At 36.9% G+C, this 20541-nt stretch overlaps 1 protein-coding gene across 4 annotated transcripts in view; it reads left to right on the top strand.

Moving 5' to 3' along the window:
* A1CF (APOBEC1 complementation factor) overlaps positions 1-20541 on the top strand; it is a 63637-nt gene that overhangs the window by 30698 nt on the left and 12398 nt on the right. For all 4 annotated transcript variants that reach the window (XM_039871818.1, XM_039871815.1, XM_039871817.1 and 1 more), the window contains exons 3-7: positions 754-888; positions 2742-2872; positions 6741-6979; positions 12240-12404; positions 16532-16629. In XM_039871818.1, coding sequence (XP_039727752.1) covers positions 754-888; positions 2742-2872; positions 6741-6979; positions 12240-12404; positions 16532-16629 — 768 coding nt within the window. The remainder of the gene's footprint in view (positions 1-753; positions 889-2741; positions 2873-6740; positions 6980-12239; positions 12405-16531; positions 16630-20541) is intronic.

The raw sequence follows: 20541 nt of genomic DNA, 5'->3' as shown, positions 1-20541 counted from the left end.
CCAAGGGTTTGTTAGGACAAAGGAAAAAACTAGAAGCTAATTCTATTTGGACAGAGAATGGCATTATTTCCCACAAAGAGATCCAATATTAGTCAGCATCTTTCACTATCTTATCAACTTTGAAAACAGATTTAAGTTCCTCACCAGCTACCCCCAAAATTAGCCAGCCCCTCCTTCAAATGATAATCTTCACAATGTTTCTATTTAGAATCTTCAAGGAGGCAAGAAGAGAATTACCAGTGAATACATATCACATGCCAAGAGCTGTGCCACGTATATCTGATGCATTATCTCCTTTAATCAAAAGCCAATATTATCTCCCACTTTGCATACGAGAAAATTGAGGTTCTGAGAAGTCATTTGCCCAAGGCCCCATAGCCAATGAGAGCCAAGCAGTACAGTTCCAGAACTCTTAGCACCACACCATATAGCCTTAAAGTGAAATTAGAGCCCCAACCCCAAATTATTGCCAGATCTTTTGATGATCAGGCTTTGATGAATGACAACAGAAAAAAATTATAACCCCTTATATTTGTTCAGCACTTTACAAGTTTCCACATGCTTACATATAGCATGGTATTAAAATACACACAAGAGACTTTGATATTTTTATCCTCTGACCATTCAACAATTATTTGTCAATGATAAATATGTTTCTTACTGTGAAATGATTCTGAAAAATAATCGAGAAACTAGATCTAAAGATTCTCTTGTTTTCTTCTTTCCCGCATACAACCTACTCTGGATTTGCAGGAGAATGGACAAAGAAAATATGGTGGCCCTCCACCTGGTTGGGATGCTGCACCCCCAGAAAGGGGCTGTGAAATTTTTATTGGAAAACTTCCCCGAGACCTTTTTGAGGATGAACTTATACCATTATGTGAAAAAGTGAGTCCAAATTTAAATTATCTTTTAAGGGAAAAGTACTATTCTCTTCACTCTTTTTTAATACTCATTCTTCTTGGTCAGTGATGGTTTCTCTTCCAATTGCTATTCCTCAAGCAGTTAAAACCTTTCCACCTGTTAGTGATTGTCACAATTATCATTGCCTTCACTCAGCACTTTGTCCTGTTACTGACAGCTTGACATCAGCTGTTACAGATATCATTGCTGATGACTTTCAAATCTATATCTCAATCCTCGATCTCCAGTGGCATACCATATCACTGCAAACTCAATGTGTCTGTCAATATAAAATAACGCTACAACAACCTGTCTAAAAAGAAAAAAAAAAAAAAGGTTTTTTTTCCTCAACACTTGACATTTTAATGTGTGTGCAACATTTTTACATAAAAAGAACACGGCTCAAACAGGTGATTTTATGTTTTGATCCAGAATGAAATTTTCTTCAAGTTTGAATTTCTTGTCTGCCCAAATGCATCAACAAGATTAATAACATGGGTTCTCAAAGTCATTATATAATAATTAAGGAATAATAATTCCTCAGTTTTAATTCCAATTATTTTAAACCCTAAGTTAAAAGAAAAAAAAATCAGTTATTTTCAATTTACCAAGTAGTGTTTAAACAACCACATTCCTAAAAATATATATATGTGTATATATATATATATATAGCATAAATGAATTTAGCTATGTCTTTCGTTAAATGCCCAAATCAATTGTGTGTGTGTGTGTAACTCAACATCAGATTCAGAACTGCTCCTAATTTTATGCATGTGGCATGTGGACAAATTATGAGAACTTAATCCTATAAGAACCTTATATCTTGAACCTGAAAATGAGCAACAAGAAATACCTGAAACACAGAAATGAAATATGCTTGGACTCTTTCCTAATAAGCCCAGAAGAAATAAGTGCCCCTCACTGAATACTTTGGGGCGGGGCAAGGCTTAGATGAGGGGTAACCAACAACTATGGTAATAGCATATGTTTAATAATGCCTCTTCTCCCTGCACATGTCCCTCATATTTTTGGGGTCACCCTTCTTATGGCAGCCAGCAATAATGAATTGCTGAGTCTGGATTTCTGGAGAACATATAGGTACCAAGTAGAAGTAGTATATAGGCAAAGCAGAGGAGCTGTAATCAGAGGCATAGCGAGTGCCCTCCTACTATAGAGTTCCTGGCCCTGGATCAGGTGTTTTAAGATTAGCATTGACCTTCAGCCTACAGAACTGTGAAAATAACAGGGCTCTCCAGACCATCCCCTGAAACACATCTTCTGTATTCATTTTGATGTCATAGTGAGGGAAAAGATAGCTAAGAAAGTTTATCAAAGTTCCAAATAAGTGTTCCTGGGTTTTGTTTTAAATATTAGCAGTAGGGTATGACCAAGTAAAGATAAAACTATGGAGACTTCAGAGGTCAATGGAGAAGGCAAGGACAAACCAATCAAGAAATTGTACTTCTGATGACAATGTGTTTTCAGGTCCCTAAAGCATTGTATAAATCCCCAGATAATGGTGTGGCAAAAGGTCATCTGCTCTGTGAGAAACAAATTCTGTTAACTCAGGCTGAAATGCTACTTGTACAATTTTGTTTGTTTGTTTTATTTAATTTCACTTTGCCCATGAGTCAGATACTAGACCTGAAACTAGCATGAAAATTTGCAAACCATTTCACCTGGGGTGCAAATGCCAAATATGGCAGTGATAGACTTCAGAAAAACATTGTGTACATGTGCATGCATACAAGCACAGGTGTGTGTGTGCACGTATGCATGTGTGCTCATTTGGAAGTGCAAATGTATACATATGAATTTCTCTTTTTTATTACTTATAGATTGGTAAAATTTATGAAATGAGAATGATGATGGATTTTAGTGGCAACAATAGAGGATATGCCTTTGTAACATTCTCAAATAAACAGGAAGCCAAGAATGCCATCAAGCAACTTAATAATTATGAAATTAGGTAAGATTCACCTCTTCTAGATTTAAAGTGAATCAGACAAGACACCTGTATCTGTTCTTCTATCAAGTTTATCTAACACGGTATATGTAAAAGATAATCAAACCAGAAGTAAAAGAGGTTAATTCTTTTTCTTGGGGAAAATCAATTTAATGAAATATTTATTTACTATCAACTCTATATGAGGTGCCAAATTAGGTTCTGTGAAATGTTTAAATAAATAAAATATATTAATTTATCCATTTCATAAATATTTTCTGGGCACAATTTATTAGAAATATATCAAGGTACACTTTCCTGTCCTCATAGTAAACAAATGAATATATAAGATTATTTAAAAGAGTATAAAAAAATAAAACGAGGAAACAGGATCAAGCTGTATGAGGAAAAGTCAGCCATGACAGTCATACCTGGAGGAAGATTATTCACGAAAAAAAAAAGATCAGGAAGTGCAAAATGATCTCAAAACGAGAACAAATTTGACGTGTTAGAGGGACAGAAAGAAAGCCAATGTGGTGGAAGAGAGTCAAAAGAGGAGAGTTGAAGGCGATGCAGTTGGAGAGCTTTACATGCCATAATGAAGACTTTGGATTTTACTCTAATAAAAGCGGGAAATTATAGGACAGTTTTAATTAGATTCATGTTTTTTAAGACGTCATTTTGGCTGTTGGTAAAGAATGGACTACAGCAGAGTAAGGATTGAAAGAGGGAAGCCAGTGAGAGGCTGCTGCAGTACAGTAAACTAGACGAGAGATGATAGTAGTTGCACAGGTGTTTAGTAGCGAAGGTGGTGAAAAGGGTTAGATTTGGGATATATTTTGGAGGTTGAATAGATAAGACTGGCTAAATATCAGATTTAGAGTGTGAGTACATTTAGAATTCAGGGAGAAAACCTAGGATTTTGGTCCAAGTATCTGAACATGATAGTGTTGTTTTCTGGGCACTATTTAAAATATTAGAAATATATGAAGTTATACTCTATCATAATAAAATAGAACACTTATAAAAATACACTGTAATAAATGTTATGTGAATGGCTTTGGACCATTATTAAGTAAACAAAGTTTACTTGAACACAGCACTGCAGTATCATGACAGTGTTTGGATAACTCAAACCGCTACTCAGTGTACAAGTAGCATATACAGTGTGGATGCACTGGACAAAGGGATGATTTACATCCTGTTAGGATGGAGTGGGAGAGCATGAGATTTAATCATATTTCTCAGAATGGCACACAATTTAAAACTCATGAACTATGTATTTCTGGAATTTTCCATTTAATATTTTCAGACTGTGGCTGACTATAGGAAAACTAAAACCATGGAAAGTAAAACCACAGATAAGGGGGACTACTGTGCAATCAATCAATTTGCTGCAGACACTGATAAGTAACAGTATCCCCTGTAATTTTAGTGTCTTTATAAAATAGAAATAAAAATATATCTACCTCATTGGACTGTTATAGAAAATAAATGAAATAATGCACGTAAAGCTTAGTACTTGACACATATTAAATGCTCTGGAAATGTTTGCTGATGATTATGGTGAAGGTGATGGAGGAGGAGGAGGGGAAGAGGAGAAGGGAGAAAAGAGGAGAAATATGACAAATCATTTGGAAAGAGAAAGTTGATGGCAAAAACTCCAAACCAAGTTCCAGATGCAAGGTGAAGAAGGCACATAGTGACTTTAAAATTTAAGGAAGAAGATAAATGAAATGTGAAATAGAATAGACACCCCAAAGCCAACTTCACCTATTTCCACTCTGCCTTGGGTCAGTGGGAGAAACTTTCTTGTAGAGAAAGAGTGACCTTTGATTTGCTTTTAGCCACTGTTTCTCAAGGGATAGATGAGGTTATGTGAGAAAGACCCACAATTGTCATAGCATCTTCTTCATCATCAACTATTCACAGAGCATCATCTAAATGCCTAGCTTCAGGAGATATTACAGTCATGTCCTCAGCTTGAGAGATGGCTTTTTGTCTCCAAGCAATTCTGGGAAAGGTGCCTGACAAACCACACTCATTTAAAAATAAAATATGGAGACTCTGGGCTCCCCCTACTGGTAACTGGTTCCCGACCAGCCCTATCAAAATAATTTAAGTTCTATATAAATAATATCTTGGAATACAAGTTTTTTTTTTTTTAATAAAGTTAAAAAAAAAACTCAAAAGATTAGTATAGCAACCCTTCCCTCTTCCTCCAAAAAAAAAAACACACATTCCTAGAGCAAGGAATCACCAGACTGAGATGGACCTGTCACAGATCTGATATATGGTCCTTGGTTCTACAGAAAAGCATAGAAGGCAACTTGGACAGTGGCCCAACCATGGCCACTAGTTCCAAGAAATCAGCAGTCTCCCACTCACCTGACTCAATGCTTTTATTCATGACAAACAAGTGATATCTGTTAAGGGAACTTTACCCATTTTTAATAACTTCGTGTTATTACAAAAGTCACACAGTCTAAACGCAACACATAAAAAATAACAAAAACCACAAAGCGATAAAAGTTAAATAATGCCTCCATAACCCCATTGCCCAAAGACAATCACTATGTTGATTTATTGTCTTTCTAGATTTTCTATAGGTTTAATCAAAACAGCCTTCTCACTTATTTTTTAACCCAGCAGCATATTGTGAACTGTATTTTTTATAACCAATAAACATGCTTTTACATTACTTTGTTCAATGACTGTAGAGCATTCTATAGTGTGAATTCTATAGTGTAAATGCTTGTTTTTTATTTACCAGTGATTCTCAGCCAGCAGCAATAATGCCCACCATAGGGGACATTCAGAAAAATGAGGAGGCATTTTGCAATGACCTAACGGGTAGCTACTGGCATGTAGTGGGCAGGAACCGCTACACACTACAAACTTTTTAGTGACAAACACACTACAGTATACAATGAGGAAATGTTTAGCCCCAAAGTTAATAACATCTCAGCTGAGCTCCATTAAATTCATCCTGTGTGTTGGGATATTTTGTTCATTTCCAATTTGGAGGCAGACTATTTTAAATAACAATAAATATTCTTATACTTAAATCTTGGTGCTCATCTGTTCCCTAAGGTCACTTTCAGAAAGGACATTTTTTGGTCAAAGGTCATACGCACTTAAGACTCTTGATACATTTCGCCAAGTGTCCCCAGAAAGGTTTAATCGATCAGCACTCTGCCAGTAAAGGTGTACTTCAGCTTGCCGTTACACAACACTATTCAGTGAATGACACAGTGACAGAACTGAGATTCTGGAGGCCAGTTTCATCTCTTAAAATCCTTAAAATCTTAAGCAAGTGACTTCATTTCTTGGAGTCCTAAGTTCTTTATCTATAAAATGGAAATAAAAACTTCCTCTGCCTATCTTACACGTTCCTTGTGGAGGCCAAATAAAATAATATGTAAAAATCTGTCCACGCATAAGGGACTATTTTTAATAACAATCATGCCAGGATAGCTTCTGTATTTGGCTGGAAAAGAAAGGGAGCATCAGGGGTTACAAACTCAAATACCTCCAGGGCCAGGCAGGCGACATGAGTAATATCAGCCAGGAGTAAACTCATCAGTTTTGGGGATATATTAGGGAGTGGTGAGAATTGACAACAATTGGCAAATCCACATCTAATCTAAAGACAGAAGATACTACTCAGCTTCATACTTTTTTTCTCTTTAAAAATGTAGAGCAAAAGTTGACATATTTTCCAACTTCTCAAAAGCACCTACAACTCTCCAAAAATAGTTTAATCACTATAAAGACCAAACATCCAACCACTATAGGCCATATCAGGTCCAAGGCCGTATGTTTTCAACTTCTGTCTTAAACCTTAATCACACACAGATTCCCATCAATCAAATGTCTGCTCTTTTTGCAGAAATGGGCGTCTCTTAGGGGTTTGTGCCAGTGTGGACAACTGCCGATTGTTTGTTGGGGGAATTCCAAAAACCAAAAAAAGAGAAGAAATCTTATCAGAGATGAAAAAGGTCACCGAAGGAGTTGTAGACGTCATTGTCTACCCAAGCGCTGCAGATAAAACCAAAAACCGAGGCTTCGCCTTTGTGGAGTATGAGAGTCATCGGGCAGCCGCCATGGCCCGGAGGAAACTTCTACCAGGTTAGCAAACACCTGCTTAAAACTGAGTCCTCCCCACTCCACCCTGCCTGCCTCAGGCTGCTGTGTTCCCTAGCGAGGGAAACAAATACTTTTTGTTGTGCTGGAGATTTTTTGCCCTCTCTCTTTGGTTATGTTTTAAACTATTCATGCTTCTTATCTCATAGTAAATTCAGTTTCCTGAAGTTTTACAAACTAAGTTCCGAAAAATGTTCATTCTATGTATTAAGTCTAATTCACACACACTGGAGAAATTTAGGACTTTAAACTACAGCAACCTTATCATGAATTCTTTAAATGAAGAATTTTCTTAAAATTAAATATATCACTCAATATTTGTAAATATATAGATTTTATCAGGCCTATTAGAAATAGGGTATATTATCCATTACAGTGTAAAAATAATGAATCTGCAAGTGATACATTAACCCCATGACAATTAAGTAATATGCTTTTATTATGACTCCCTAGTGTCTATTAATTTCCTTCTGACTTTGGGGAATAAAATTAATAGCTCTCCGTAGAAAGGCACCTTTGTTAGGTGCTACAACCGCAGGGAAGGTCCCGTTTGGGCAATAACTATTAATTCCTGAGTTTAAAAAATCTCCACACCAAGACACTGCCTCGGTTAGATAAACGTAGGAAAATTGTTGAAAGTCCTAAAATGTTCGCTAAAATTAACACACAGTAAGGTGTTAAAATGATTATTAAGTGATAAGAGAATTTTGAGAATGACAGACTGGACACATTGGAATCAACTCTTCTCATGAATATTATGGAAGAGCCACCATTGAAAACAAAACAACAAAATTGAAAACAAAACAACAAAAACACTTGGATTTATCTTGCCCTCGTACACATTCTTAAAAACAAAACAAATAGTAGGATTAGCCCTCTAGAAATTTTCGTAATTGTAAAATGACTTCTGAGCTTGGGGAAGATTTTTTAATAATGTTTTCATAAAGGCAGCTTAAAGTGAAAAAATATGAGATAGCCCCCCAAATAGCTGACTCTTTTAGAGAGGTGCATATTTTTAATGTTAAAGTTTCTATTTATTACTTCTTCACTACCCAGCAGTCCAGTCACCTGACTCACAGGTGCATAGAATCACTAAGGCTTCTTGTGGAAGACACCTAACCTCTCAGTGATCTAAACTTAATATTTTGCTATTCTCTTAAACGCTTCTCTCTTCTTCAGCAGCAGCGATTGTGCCACTGAAATCCCTCATGTCCTTTCTGTTCTCAGACCACAATAATAATCTAAACACAGATATTCACAACCTTAGATTGTTTCAAGGTCTCCTAATTATTCTTGCAGGTCTGCTCTCTCTCTGATACACCTCCACCTCTGCCTACTCCATCCTGAACATTACCATGAGATTAGTGTTCCCAAAGTATCATGTTACACTTTCAATAAATTCTTGCAAATAGTAGGAATTCAATCTCTGTCTGTTGATTGGCTGAATGGTGTCACTCACTCAGCAGTTCAAAAATATTCACCAACTACTTGCTGCGTATAAGATACAGAGTAAACCTGAGCTCGCCATTCAAGGCCTTCCATTCATAGCCGCAGTCCTTTACGACCATATTTGCTACCTTCCATTCCTAATAAAAATGCTCCTTTTTATCAGGACAAACTCCTCAATGTCCGAGACAACATCATGCTAATTTCTGTTTCCTTTAATACTAATGTCGTATCCCCTCCCCGGGGCTCCTTGCTGATTCACAGTTCTCAAAGCCCCAGTTCAGCCACCACTTTCTTGAGAAAACAGCTGCCACTATTCCAGCCTACATTAATTACATTCTTCCTTCATTATCTGTAAAAACAGATATGCACAATGATTTTTTTTTTTTTGGTGGGGGGGAACATAACAGTGAAAGAGAGTCCAGATGGGAGAAAGATACTTTTTAGGGGCCAATCAGTGTTTCTAGGGAATCAGAACTTCTCATCAGCTTCCCCTCTCTTCAAAAAAATAATAAAATAATAAAATAAAATAAAAAATAAAAACAATACAATACACTACACTACAATTCAATACAAAACAAAAAACCAGCAGATTGACCCAAAGAACTTCTGCCTTTACCTGACTCAAGCTGACTAGGTCAGACAGGGCTGAGCACCTGGACTTCAGAAATCCTCAAGCACTTTGTTATGCCTCCACTTAAGATCCCGACTTTTCTCTCTGGATTCTCTGTCCAAGATCCAGCAATATAGATACTACCTCACTCTCTTCATCCGCTGTCTTAATCATGATCCGAGGCAGCACCCCTTGCCCATGGCCCTTTAAGCTGGCTGAGTTGAGTTTAATTCCACTGGATTTTAGTCAGACTGCTTCATCAACAGGCTTACAAGATGAGGCACACTGGTGAATAAGCCAGCCTAATCAAACAGTTTCATTTCTACAGAAGCCTGAGAGTAAAATCTGTTACCCATTTGGACACTCCACCTATTACCACACTGTAAATTCAACAACAAAGTAATTCGGTAATTGGCCATCCTCTAGACAGCCTAGTTTTAAAGAATGAGGAGGTCTTTAAGAAACGTAAACAAGGCCCACAAGAAGCTTTTCCTTCTTAATTGATCCAGACTTGGAGACAGAGAGAAAATTGTTGTCTAAAGTGATATCTTGGCTCCCCAGCCACCTACCTCCTCTGTTAATAGTAGTAGCTCTCTTGACAAATGCATCTTGGCTGAGGTGTGCCTGGAACAAAGTTGTTGTATCCAACTCAGAAGCTATCAAAGAATACTGAAGATGCTCTGGGAAAAAGTGATAACAGTTTTGTTCAATGTTAGCCTGCATCAGAATCACCCAGAGGGCTTGCTGAAGCCCCTTGCTGAGCATCACCTTCCTGACTCAATAGTCTGATCATTTGCATTTATAACTGCTCCTGAGCCTGCAAGACTGAGAACTGAGAATGGGTCATCTAATACAATGATTGCCCATTGTGGGCTGCAAATCTGAATCGCCTGAGGATGTTTGAAACAATACCACTGCCCAAACCTCCTCAGGTGATTCAGATTTGCAGCCCATGATAGACAATCAAGAGGAGAGTGCAGAATTGCCTTTTCATTTAAAAGTGATAAACTAAGTCCCTTATATTTTATAATCTTCTGTCTTTGAAACAAACCTAGTAAGTAGGTACTTTTATTCTCCCAGTTTTATAGGATAAGGAAATTAATGTTTAGAAAAGTTATATTTCCTAACTAGGATCACCGATCTGATATTTGAACATGTCTGACTTCAAAGCCTGTTCCTAAATCACTCTGCAACACCGACTTCCACAGAAATGTTTGTGGAAATCACTGCTTCCCACACCTCCTCTCACTTCTCCCCACTTTATTCTTTTGCAGATAGATCTTCAGGCCCATGGATGACTTACCATGGTCCCAAGCTGGGGAGGCAAAACCCAGTGTGCAAAACAGTGGTTCTCAACCTTGCCTGCATGTTAGGATGAACTGAGGTGCTTAAGAGTCCTGAGGCCCAGACCACTTACATAAGAATTAGGAAGGAGTGCACAAGGGTCAGTGATGAGCTGGTAAATCTTCAGCAGCCAACTCACAGGGGAAAATCAAAAGCCCTGATTTGTAGCATCTGCCTATTTCAATGGTATTAACACTCCCACTGTGGCTGATTTCAAGCTACCAAGTTGATGTCAACTGGCTGACAAAATTCTGAAAATTGAGCGGTCTATTCTTACAAGTGGATAGGAACTGCTTCCAGCACACCACTGAAGTGGAACCCAGGTTTTACCATTTTTTAAAACTCTTCTAATGTAGAGCAAAGGTTAAGAACCACTCAGCTACAGAAACCAGAGTCACCTGGCAGCCATAGGGGTCTTGGGATAAGACAAATAGCAAAGTCTATGTAAACCATGGAAGTGGAAGAGAAGAGGAGGGGAAAAGGGGAAGGAAGAAAGTAATGAAGAACTGTCCTGTGGGAAGCAATGCATAACACCGTACCAGCTGGCTGGGAGAGCATAAGCCAGTGTCTCCAGGACCAGCTAATTCATTAGGAGGTGTCTATTCTTTTGGTTTTAGAATGTCAATGCCACAGATGCTTTCACTGACTACTTTTCAAAGAATAAAAAGATGAATTTTGATTGAAAATTTTGCTTCTCATGTGTAATAATTAAACAACTGATTTCTAAACCAATACTGAGAAATTCTGATTTTTGTTCCCTCAAGCTTTTTATTGCTTCCAGGATATACCTTGTTCCAAAACAACTAATAAAAAACAAACAAGATTTTTAAATCAAATTTGAAATTGAGTTGACCTTCACCTGCCTCTCATTAATTCAGCATGGATCTGTGCTGGATAGGGATACAGGGGCTGAGTAACAAATGACAGAGGAGCAGTGGAGAAGTGAAACAGATCTGGGCAAGTTATCCTCTTGAAAGCTCATTTCCTCTTCTGTAAAATTGAGAAAGTCATTCCCCTCTCCACAGCGTTACTGTGAGAAGGAACTGAGATAGCATATGGGAAACAGTATAGTGTAAGACACTCAGTAAATTGCAATTATAGGAAAACAGGATATATGTAGTCATGGATAATAACTAACCTTTTAAGAAGAGTTCAGTTTCTCATTATAGATTCTTCCATTGCTCTTTGTCTTCTTAATTTGGATTAAAAAAATTTTTTCCCTCCAGATTCCTGAGTCATTCATGTTCTGAAAGAGAGAGAGAGCTGGGAGGAAACACAGTCGATCATAACACTGACCAAGTGAAAGGGACAGAGAACAAACTAGAAGTGTCCAAGCCCTACTCACCCTCACCCATGCACCATTTTGGGGTGCTCAGTGGTAGCACCTGATCGCACAGATTCCAGCAGTAGCAGACATACTTCCTACTGATCTTTCTAATGTTTCATGAAGTCAGACTCTATGTCTGAGCCCTAAATCGTTTATTTTCCTTTCTCTCCTTTTACCATCTCACTTTCAATGACTCCCTTCACCCTGTGGGAGCTGTTCTAAAACCAAAATGTGCCCACTGCTGTCTCATTTCTGTTCCATTTCAAACCACATCCTAGTTTCCTTTATACTTAATCATTATAATAAGCTACTTGTCATACAGATCTCCCTTCTAGCCAGCTCTTACATTTATTTGGAATGTCTCTTAAAATCAATAATCACCTCTTTTAATATTGCTCTTCTTGTTCAATCAAGATCTCAAGGGTCATTTCAATTTAAAAGGCCATCAATATGAACTGAGACAATGTTGTTCTGATTTCTATATAATTAATCATACTTGTGATCCTTTTCAACAGGAAGAATTCAATTATGGGGACACCCTATTGCAGTAGACTGGGCAGAACCAGAAGTAGAAGTTGATGAAGACACAATGTCTTCAGTGAAAATCCTATATGTGAGAAACTTAATGCTATCTACCTCTGAAGAGATGATTGAAAAAGAATTCAACAATATTAAACCAGGTAGGACATGCCATAAAAGATTACTTTTTTAAAACACACTTTAAAAACACTTATACTTAAGATGACTCCCCATAACTTTAAATAAGATAGCTTTCATTTATCATTCTCATAATTGCATGCAGACCACTAAAGCTATATTCCTGTCCGTGGGTTAGAAAATAGGAACATATGGTCCTATAACATTTATCAATATTATTTTACATTTATCTGTGTGATTACTTAATAAATACATATTTCTTTCACTAAACTATAAATTCCATGAATTCTTTTTGCTCTTGTTGTCTCTCTAGCCCCTATTCTTGTGTCTGGAACATAGTAGATGCTCAATAAACATTTACCATTTTAATGAATATATGGTCATACCTATAAACTAATGCAGGTTTCCCAACTGCAGTATTCTTGAGGACCAAATAATCCTTGGTTGTAGGGGACTGTCCTGTGCATTACAGGATGTTTAGCAGATCCTAGGCTTCCACCCATTAGATGCCAGTAGCAACTTCCAAGATGTAGTAACCAAAAATGTCTCCATACATTGCCAAATGTACCCTGGAGGACGAAAGTTCCCCCAGTTGGGAATCACTGGTCTAATGGAATATGATTGTGACTTTAGGTACATAAGTAAAGAGGTAACAGTTAATTCTGGGAAATTCATTTGGGTGAAGAGGAAGGAAAAGGAATAGAAGGAAGGTGGATGGGGATAACTAGTTGCTGCTCATCTTGTCAATACTTTCAATATCAATTTTAAGCCATGAGATGGAGTTTCCATCTCTTTTTTGCTCATATTGGAAGTATGGCACTGAAACAGGTAAAGCATTTCAAGAAACAATGTCCAAACAAGCATTTCCTAAAGCCAGTTCTGCAAAACATTAATTCTATAAACTGTTAGCAGATGTTACTGATAAAAAAGGTCTATGGTCAAATAAGTTTTTTTTTTTACCATGGAACTTATCAGAGTCCTTAACATTCTAATATTCTTAGAACTTCTCCAAAAGAAGAGATGAAGGATGCCAGATCTCCCATATATATGGACCATGGATCCCATTTTTTGGCAAGCCATCTTGTGGGATTAGTGTATCTTAGAACACATCCCTACCTAAGTTTATCACTGTGGTAACACCTTTCCATAAATGAGAATTTTTCTGTCTCTAAGCAAGAACTCTAGGAGATTTCTAATCATGGGCCATGTTGCCATCATGTTAAAACTGCCTGAGAATATTCACTTCACATAGTCATTTTGCCTGTTTCCAACTCTGGGTGCTGTGTCAGGTGTAACAGAATAAGCTGATGATTCATTCCAAAGTTAATTAGTAAGGATGTTATTTCTCCCTTTTTAAAGATTCGCCAGAGATTTGTCTATTTCTGGTATTCAGGACTCTGCCTTCCCTACCATTTTAGTATACGGTGTGGTGTCATATCACCAGCTATGAATCCATTACTAATATAGCATCTGCAAATGATTAACTGCCTCACTATGTGCCAGGCATTGTTGGTGGGCACTTTCACAGCATGTGTCATTTATTTATCACAACAACCCTATGATGTAGGTTACTTTATTACTTCCATTATTTTCGAGATAAGAAAACTAGGACCCAGAGCAATTAAGTAACTTGTCTAGGGTCATACAGCTAGCAAGTGGCAAATTCCAGATTTGAATCCAAGTCTGGTTAAGTGAATGTTCTAAACAACTCTATGACTACAGCCCCTCATCCTTACTCCATTCACTCACTTTTTATCAACTCATTATTTAGTAGCTTCTATATGCCAGGCACTGCAGGAGGGACTAATAGGTGTTTTGTATGCGTGGAAGAAGTTTAAGATGCTCCAGAAAAATAACAGGAATGACAGTCTATTTTTGCGGTGCAGAGAAGACTCATATTTAGGAAAAGTGACATGTCAACTAAGATCTGAAAGTTGATGCATTTGCGAGCATAGGAACTGACATGTCTGTGTACAAATATTGCTTCACTACCACCCCCAGTTTTGTGTTAACTTTCTTCCTCTGAGTGAATAACACTTATAATTTTTTATCTAAATAAAATGTTATTTGTGTGGTGTGTGTGTGTGTGTGTGTGTATGAGGGCTGGAAATGAGAAAATACTAAAAATCTTCTGCCTTTCATAGTTACTGGTTATTGGTTTTTCCAGCCTGCATGTTGAAGAGAGACATGTTCTCAGGCCCTATCAATTATATGAAAATAAGAAATGCTAGATCAAATGTATTTCTCTCTCTCTCTCTTTCTCTCTCTCTTCTTCCTCAGACTAGAGGCACAACTCTCACAGCTCTATAGTAATGTATAGCTTCTTGGCACTCCGCAAAAAATATGATTGCAGAGGATGGATGACTTGCAGACTTTGCTGTATTGAGAAGAAAAATTCAGAGCTAACTAGCTTTCTTCTAGTGGAAAGGATGTATTTATACTTATCTAGAACATTTTATTCCCAACAAATATTTGACCATGTATTATTTTAACTCTGATTAACCTGAAAATAGTATATTGTCAGTCAGAGAAACAAAATGACGATCAGAACAGAAACTGGGACCTGAAAATAAGTTCAGTATCTGCCAAAATTCTAATTATAGTCATTCTATAAAATCTGATTTTCCTAAAACAGTTTAACATCAGAATCACCTGGAGGGCTCATTAAAAAGAAATTGCTAGCCCCACCCTGGAGCTTTTGATTCAGTAGGTCTGGGAAGGGCCCAAGCATTTGCATTTCTATTAAGTTTCTCTCTGAAGCTGATATTAGGGTCTGAGGAACACACTTTGAGAAGCATGGCCCTCTAATAATCTTTACTTTGGATTGTAGTTGTGTTTCTCTTCAGGTAACTGATGTCTGCTGACAAATTGATAATGACCATAGTAATATTCTTCCAATTCCCTGTATTATAATTTCAAAGAATCTTTCTTATCATTGCTAATGGATTATCACTGATATTTTATTGCCTCACTGTCTGCCAAATGGTGATCAATCAGTAAATAAACTCCAATACACTAAGGAAGGAATACATTAAAATAAGCCATGTTGCGGATACTATTGTAGAGAAAACCAGCTTTTATGATCCTGACTCTTACTTTCTAATTTGTCTGTTTTATGAGGCTAAATTTTCCTATATCAAGATTTCCTAAAACAGATGCAGGCGGACATTATAGCTCAAAAATGCAAGCCAATTTCAACATCTACAAGGTGAATTTGAGAACACCTAAATCCATTATCATCTGAAATTCAGCTAATGTGGATGATAGAAGTTGGAATGTGAAATGACTGATAGTATTTGTTCAGTCCATGTATATTTACTGAGCGGCCCCTGTGTATAAGGCACAAGGTAGAAACTGAGTAAAGACTATACCAAGGTGCCTCTGAAGCAGAGCCTGTTCTTAGGGTGCTAACAGTCTAGGATAGCCTAGAAGGAGGACATCACTACAAAATGAATAGAGCAAAGACGGGAAGGGTAAAAGTCCTCACGGCCCCCCTCTTACTTCTCAATTACCAAGACAAGCCATGGAGTGGAGTCACAAAAATTACCCCACCTGATAGTGAAGAAAAAAAGAGAGGTTGTTGGAAGTTCAGTTAATTACATATCCCATGCTTCATGGTCTCAGATACTTTTATTTTCTCAGCCTGGAGAGATAATTTTACTCTATACAACCATTGTCATCAGAAGTCAAGGATTATATGCTAAGGAAAGAGAGAAGAGAAAGACTTCAGTGTTTTTAAATTATCCTTATATTACAGCACTATCGGTATTCCAAAGGAATAACTACTGAACCATGTGGTAGAATAGAAACTCTAATTGTTTTGTGACAATTGGATGTAAGAGGATAACCGAACTTTAATAGGGGGAGGAAGAAAGGAGAAACTGTCTCTTCTTCTGATCCTCCCTAGCATAGGATTCCATACTGTATTTTTCTCTAGAAACTAAGCATAGGAGAAGAAAACCTGGTCTCTCAAGATATACCCAAGTGAGAATAACTAAAAGAGGATAATTGGCATGCTAAATTGCTAACAAGTTAATGTTAAACAAGTTTCCATTTTAATGTCACTCTAGGCAAAAGTTTTATTTTTTAAATTGGGTAAGAAACATTATTATTTAACAACATTTTAATAATACTTCCACTCTATTTACAGGTGCTGTGGAGAGGGTGAAGAAAATCCGAGACTATGCTTTTGTGCACTTCAATAACCGAGAAGACGCAGTTGAGGCTATGAAAGCTTTAAACGGAAAGGTAATGTCAGACAAAGAAAAGTTATATATGGATTCCATCAAAGTTTGGTGTGGAAATTTTATTCAAAAGAACGATCCTATAAATCTATCTCACTCAGGCTTTCTCCATCTCTGACATGGCTGCCTCAATCTATTTAAGATTAACAAAAGAGAAGTGATGGAAAAGTACATTGAAGATGGGGCTTGTATGTCCAACTCTATCTCTAATTTTGGCTGATTTCAACAAGTCATTGGCCCTCAATTTCCTTAGGAAGAGGGGATTGTGGTAGATTATTTCAAGCTGTTTTTCCCCATTCCAATATTTAATCATTACTTCAAAGAGATTATCACCTTTGTAGTGCAGTGTTTTAGAGGCTAATGATCAGATAAAAATGTCAAGGTAGCTGTTATGATTCTGCCCTTCAGAGTTCGATCTTCCAACTCTAGAAGGCTTAAAACCTCTTCATCTTGCCAAGAGTAAGTTCCGGTGGAAAACTTCTATGTCCTTACTTCTAATTTGTGTGTAGAAACCAATATAGCACTTACTTACAAATTCAATAAACATTAAAGTACTTCCATAGACCACTTATCATGCAAAATAATGTCTGGAATACAAAAAGAATCAAACCAAAGATGGTTGTCAGCTAAAACTTTGCAGAAAGAGTAAGACAGGTAAACAAACTCCTTTGCAAAGTACAGATAAGTTTTATTTTTAAAAAAATTAAAAATAGTGAGAATGTCCAAAGGAAGAAGAAATGGCTCCCGAAGAATCAGAAAATCTTCCTGGATATGAGAAGATATCTAAGAGTAGCCATAAAAGTTGGGCCAAATTAAAAAAAAAAGAAAAGAAAGAGAGAGAGAGAAACACATGGAAAGAGAGGCAACTTTGGAGGCAGAGAATTTGAAAAGAGTCACATATTACTGGAGAACAGTATAAGTAGATCATTGTGGTTATAACATAATGCACATAGGGCTATGTGACCTCTTAGGCTATGCAGCAGTCATTCCCAACAGGAGACAGAGGGCAAAGAGACTGATTACAAAAGTATGAGTATGGCGTCAGGGATCAAAAGAGATAGTGCAGAACCCTCGGCTCATGGCACTCCTGGAGTCAGAGATGAGGAGCTGGAGAAGTAATAGGAAACATAAAGGAGAGAGGGGGTCATATAGAGCAAGTCTCTTTGAGGGAAGTAGTGCTCTTTGGTCGAGGGACACATCCAGGTCAACATAACCTCTCAGAGAGTGAGCCAGAAGGAATGGCCCAAACTCTGTTTTCTTTCTCTCCAACTTCCCCCCAGTGCTTCCCATTGGTCAGATCAAATCACAATCCAGGAGCCCGGGAGCCCTGAATAGGACTCTACATAGAGCGCCCTCCCAGGGCAGAGAGGCTGAAGACTGGTAGGGAGTATATCTGGAGAACAAACGGAGAATCTCCCAGCCTAGGCCCTTCAGACACAGCGGGGCCTAGGTATAAGAGCTCCTCCAGGACCTGCAGAAATGTTTAAGTCCTGAGAAAAAAAAGCACTAACTTTAAAATACAAAAAGAAAACTGCAAAGCAAAAATTAATGATTTAAATACATGTCTATGAAGTAAAACGTTATTTCATCATCATTGAGTATTACAGTTAATATCATAAAAATGTTGCTCCTCTGAAAATAATTTGCAGGTTAGACATATTCAATTTAGAAACATTCCCAAGTATACATAATGATTGCTGAAAGGGATAATCATGAATTAAATGCTAATTTATGATTATTTATTATATGATTATTGAATTAAATGCTTATTTATGATTATAAATAATCAAAAAATTGGAATAATTACAATTGGAAATATTCAAATTTTTCAAAATTTTAAAGCTACATATATTTACACCTAGATATTTTTATAGTAATATATACATAAATTATGTAATTAAATATATATTCAATATTATTATTAAATATACATTAAATATTATAACTATTTAAATATAATGTGATATGGGAAAATCAAAAGTAAACTTGCCTTGGAACCATAAAGGCTTCTGAATATGTATATGGATATTTATATTTAATTTGTTAGACACAATAAGACTGAAGTGTTTTGTGCAGTAGAGTAATGATCATATTTACAACTTAGAGAACTTAACCTACTAGGAGTTGAAATTTTATAGAATAGGAAGAGAGATGTAAAAAGCTATTACAGTCATCCAAATGGGAATAATAAGGGCTTGAACTAGGGTAGGAATGGAATGTAGATGAGAGCTCTACACAGGACTGTGGGGGTGAATCCAAAGGTCCCAGGAACTGGGTAGATATAGGCATGAGAAAGGTAGATAAGTCATTATAGGTTTTCAATATGGGAAACTAGGACAATACTTTAATGAAGCCAGAAAAGGAAACATATTTGAAGAGAAAGATAATGAATTGAGCTTTGGATGTGATTATTCATTTACTCCATTAATATGTGTGGACATCTATGATGTGCAAGAAATTTTGCTGGGCTTGGGGTATACAGATTAATCAGATATCCTCCTAGCTCTCGAAATGTCTAAATTAAATAACGAAAATACAATACTGAGTTTAAAACACTATTGGAGTGGCAGAGGAGTGCAGAACAAAATCTATTACAATAAGAAATCTGACTTTGCAATAAAGAATCATTCCATTAACAATGTCTCTTGATATGGAAGTGCCTATTGGCAGAGACCTATTTGGGTCACTCGTCTTCTTTATGACAGGACTGAAGATATAAAGACTTTTATATCTAAGTTCACCCATTCCTTCAATATCCCAAGTCTATTTCTTCTAATTATATCAACATCAGTATGAGACAGTTGACTATCACTAGATTCTCTCAGTGTGTTCCATCTAACACATTTCATACTGGCTCTTGCTACAAAAAGGTAGGATAGATACATAGAATTAGGGACAAGTTGCCCCAGAGGCTGAACAAAATGGTCAGGATTACTATGAAGCATAAGCTTTGCCCAGCAGACATCAGTGATCCAAGCTGTAACTCAGCTGCTGTGAATGGGAATTTTTGCAGGTATACTTTATGTTGCTTCTTTATATTAAATAGAGGCTCTTCATACTCTTATTTGAAAGAAGCCATAAGTGCTTTCTCACAACACTTGGTCCCTTGATAAGAAATACATTAATCTACCCAGTATTTGTTGAGAGCCATCTTTGTCTCTTCTGTATGTAAACATTACACAGAAGTGAGTCACATACAGCTATTATCTTCAACATCTGGAACTGTTTGCAAGATCAAAAACTGGTGTCAGAATCGAACCACTTCAATAATTCTTGAGAACTAGTTTTAAGGCATGATTGACTTGAAAAATCTCAACACTGTCCCCGTTACCCCTGTCTGCTAGTTCCCAACTGTTCAGCAGATCAAAAGGTTGCTTCACAAAAAATACCTGTGGGGGACAATGTCATAGCCTCATAGATGCCTCTTCTTTGAGTAGAGCCACATTTTAAGCCTCTCTCCTTTCTCTGTGAAAACTTACTTATTGTGAAGCTGCTCTAAGGAACAGGACATGTAGCTGGCTAGCAGCCAGAAATGCCTAACTGGGCTGCCCATGTAAAGATATTAATAATTGATAAGATCTCTTTACTGGTTTCCTTTCACCTTCATTGTACTTCGCTAGGTAGTAGAGATTATATTCCACTCATTATTAACCTAAAATGTCTTAGAATTATATATTCTATAAATATGAAATTTAAAGCATATATCACATTAAAAATAGTACATAATTCTCTATCTACATTAATGGATGGTGGCCAATTTGTCACTGTCAAAATTGTTGGTAGCTTATAGTCCACTTATCCACAAAACCATTCAGGGAAAATTTCACTGGCACACAAACACCAATTCATAAAGAGATAAGATACATATAATTGAAACAGCCAGTACACATAGCAAATAGGCTAATACAGAAGGAGG

This window comes from Pteropus medius, unplaced genomic scaffold (genome assembly GCF_902729225.1).
Source record: "Pteropus medius unplaced genomic scaffold, Ma_sr-lr_union100, whole genome shotgun sequence".
NCBI classification, from domain to species: domain Eukaryota; kingdom Metazoa; phylum Chordata; class Mammalia; order Chiroptera; family Pteropodidae; genus Pteropus; species Pteropus medius.
Note: the sequence above shows the minus strand (reverse complement) of the source record. Positions and strands in the feature narration are given on the sequence as shown.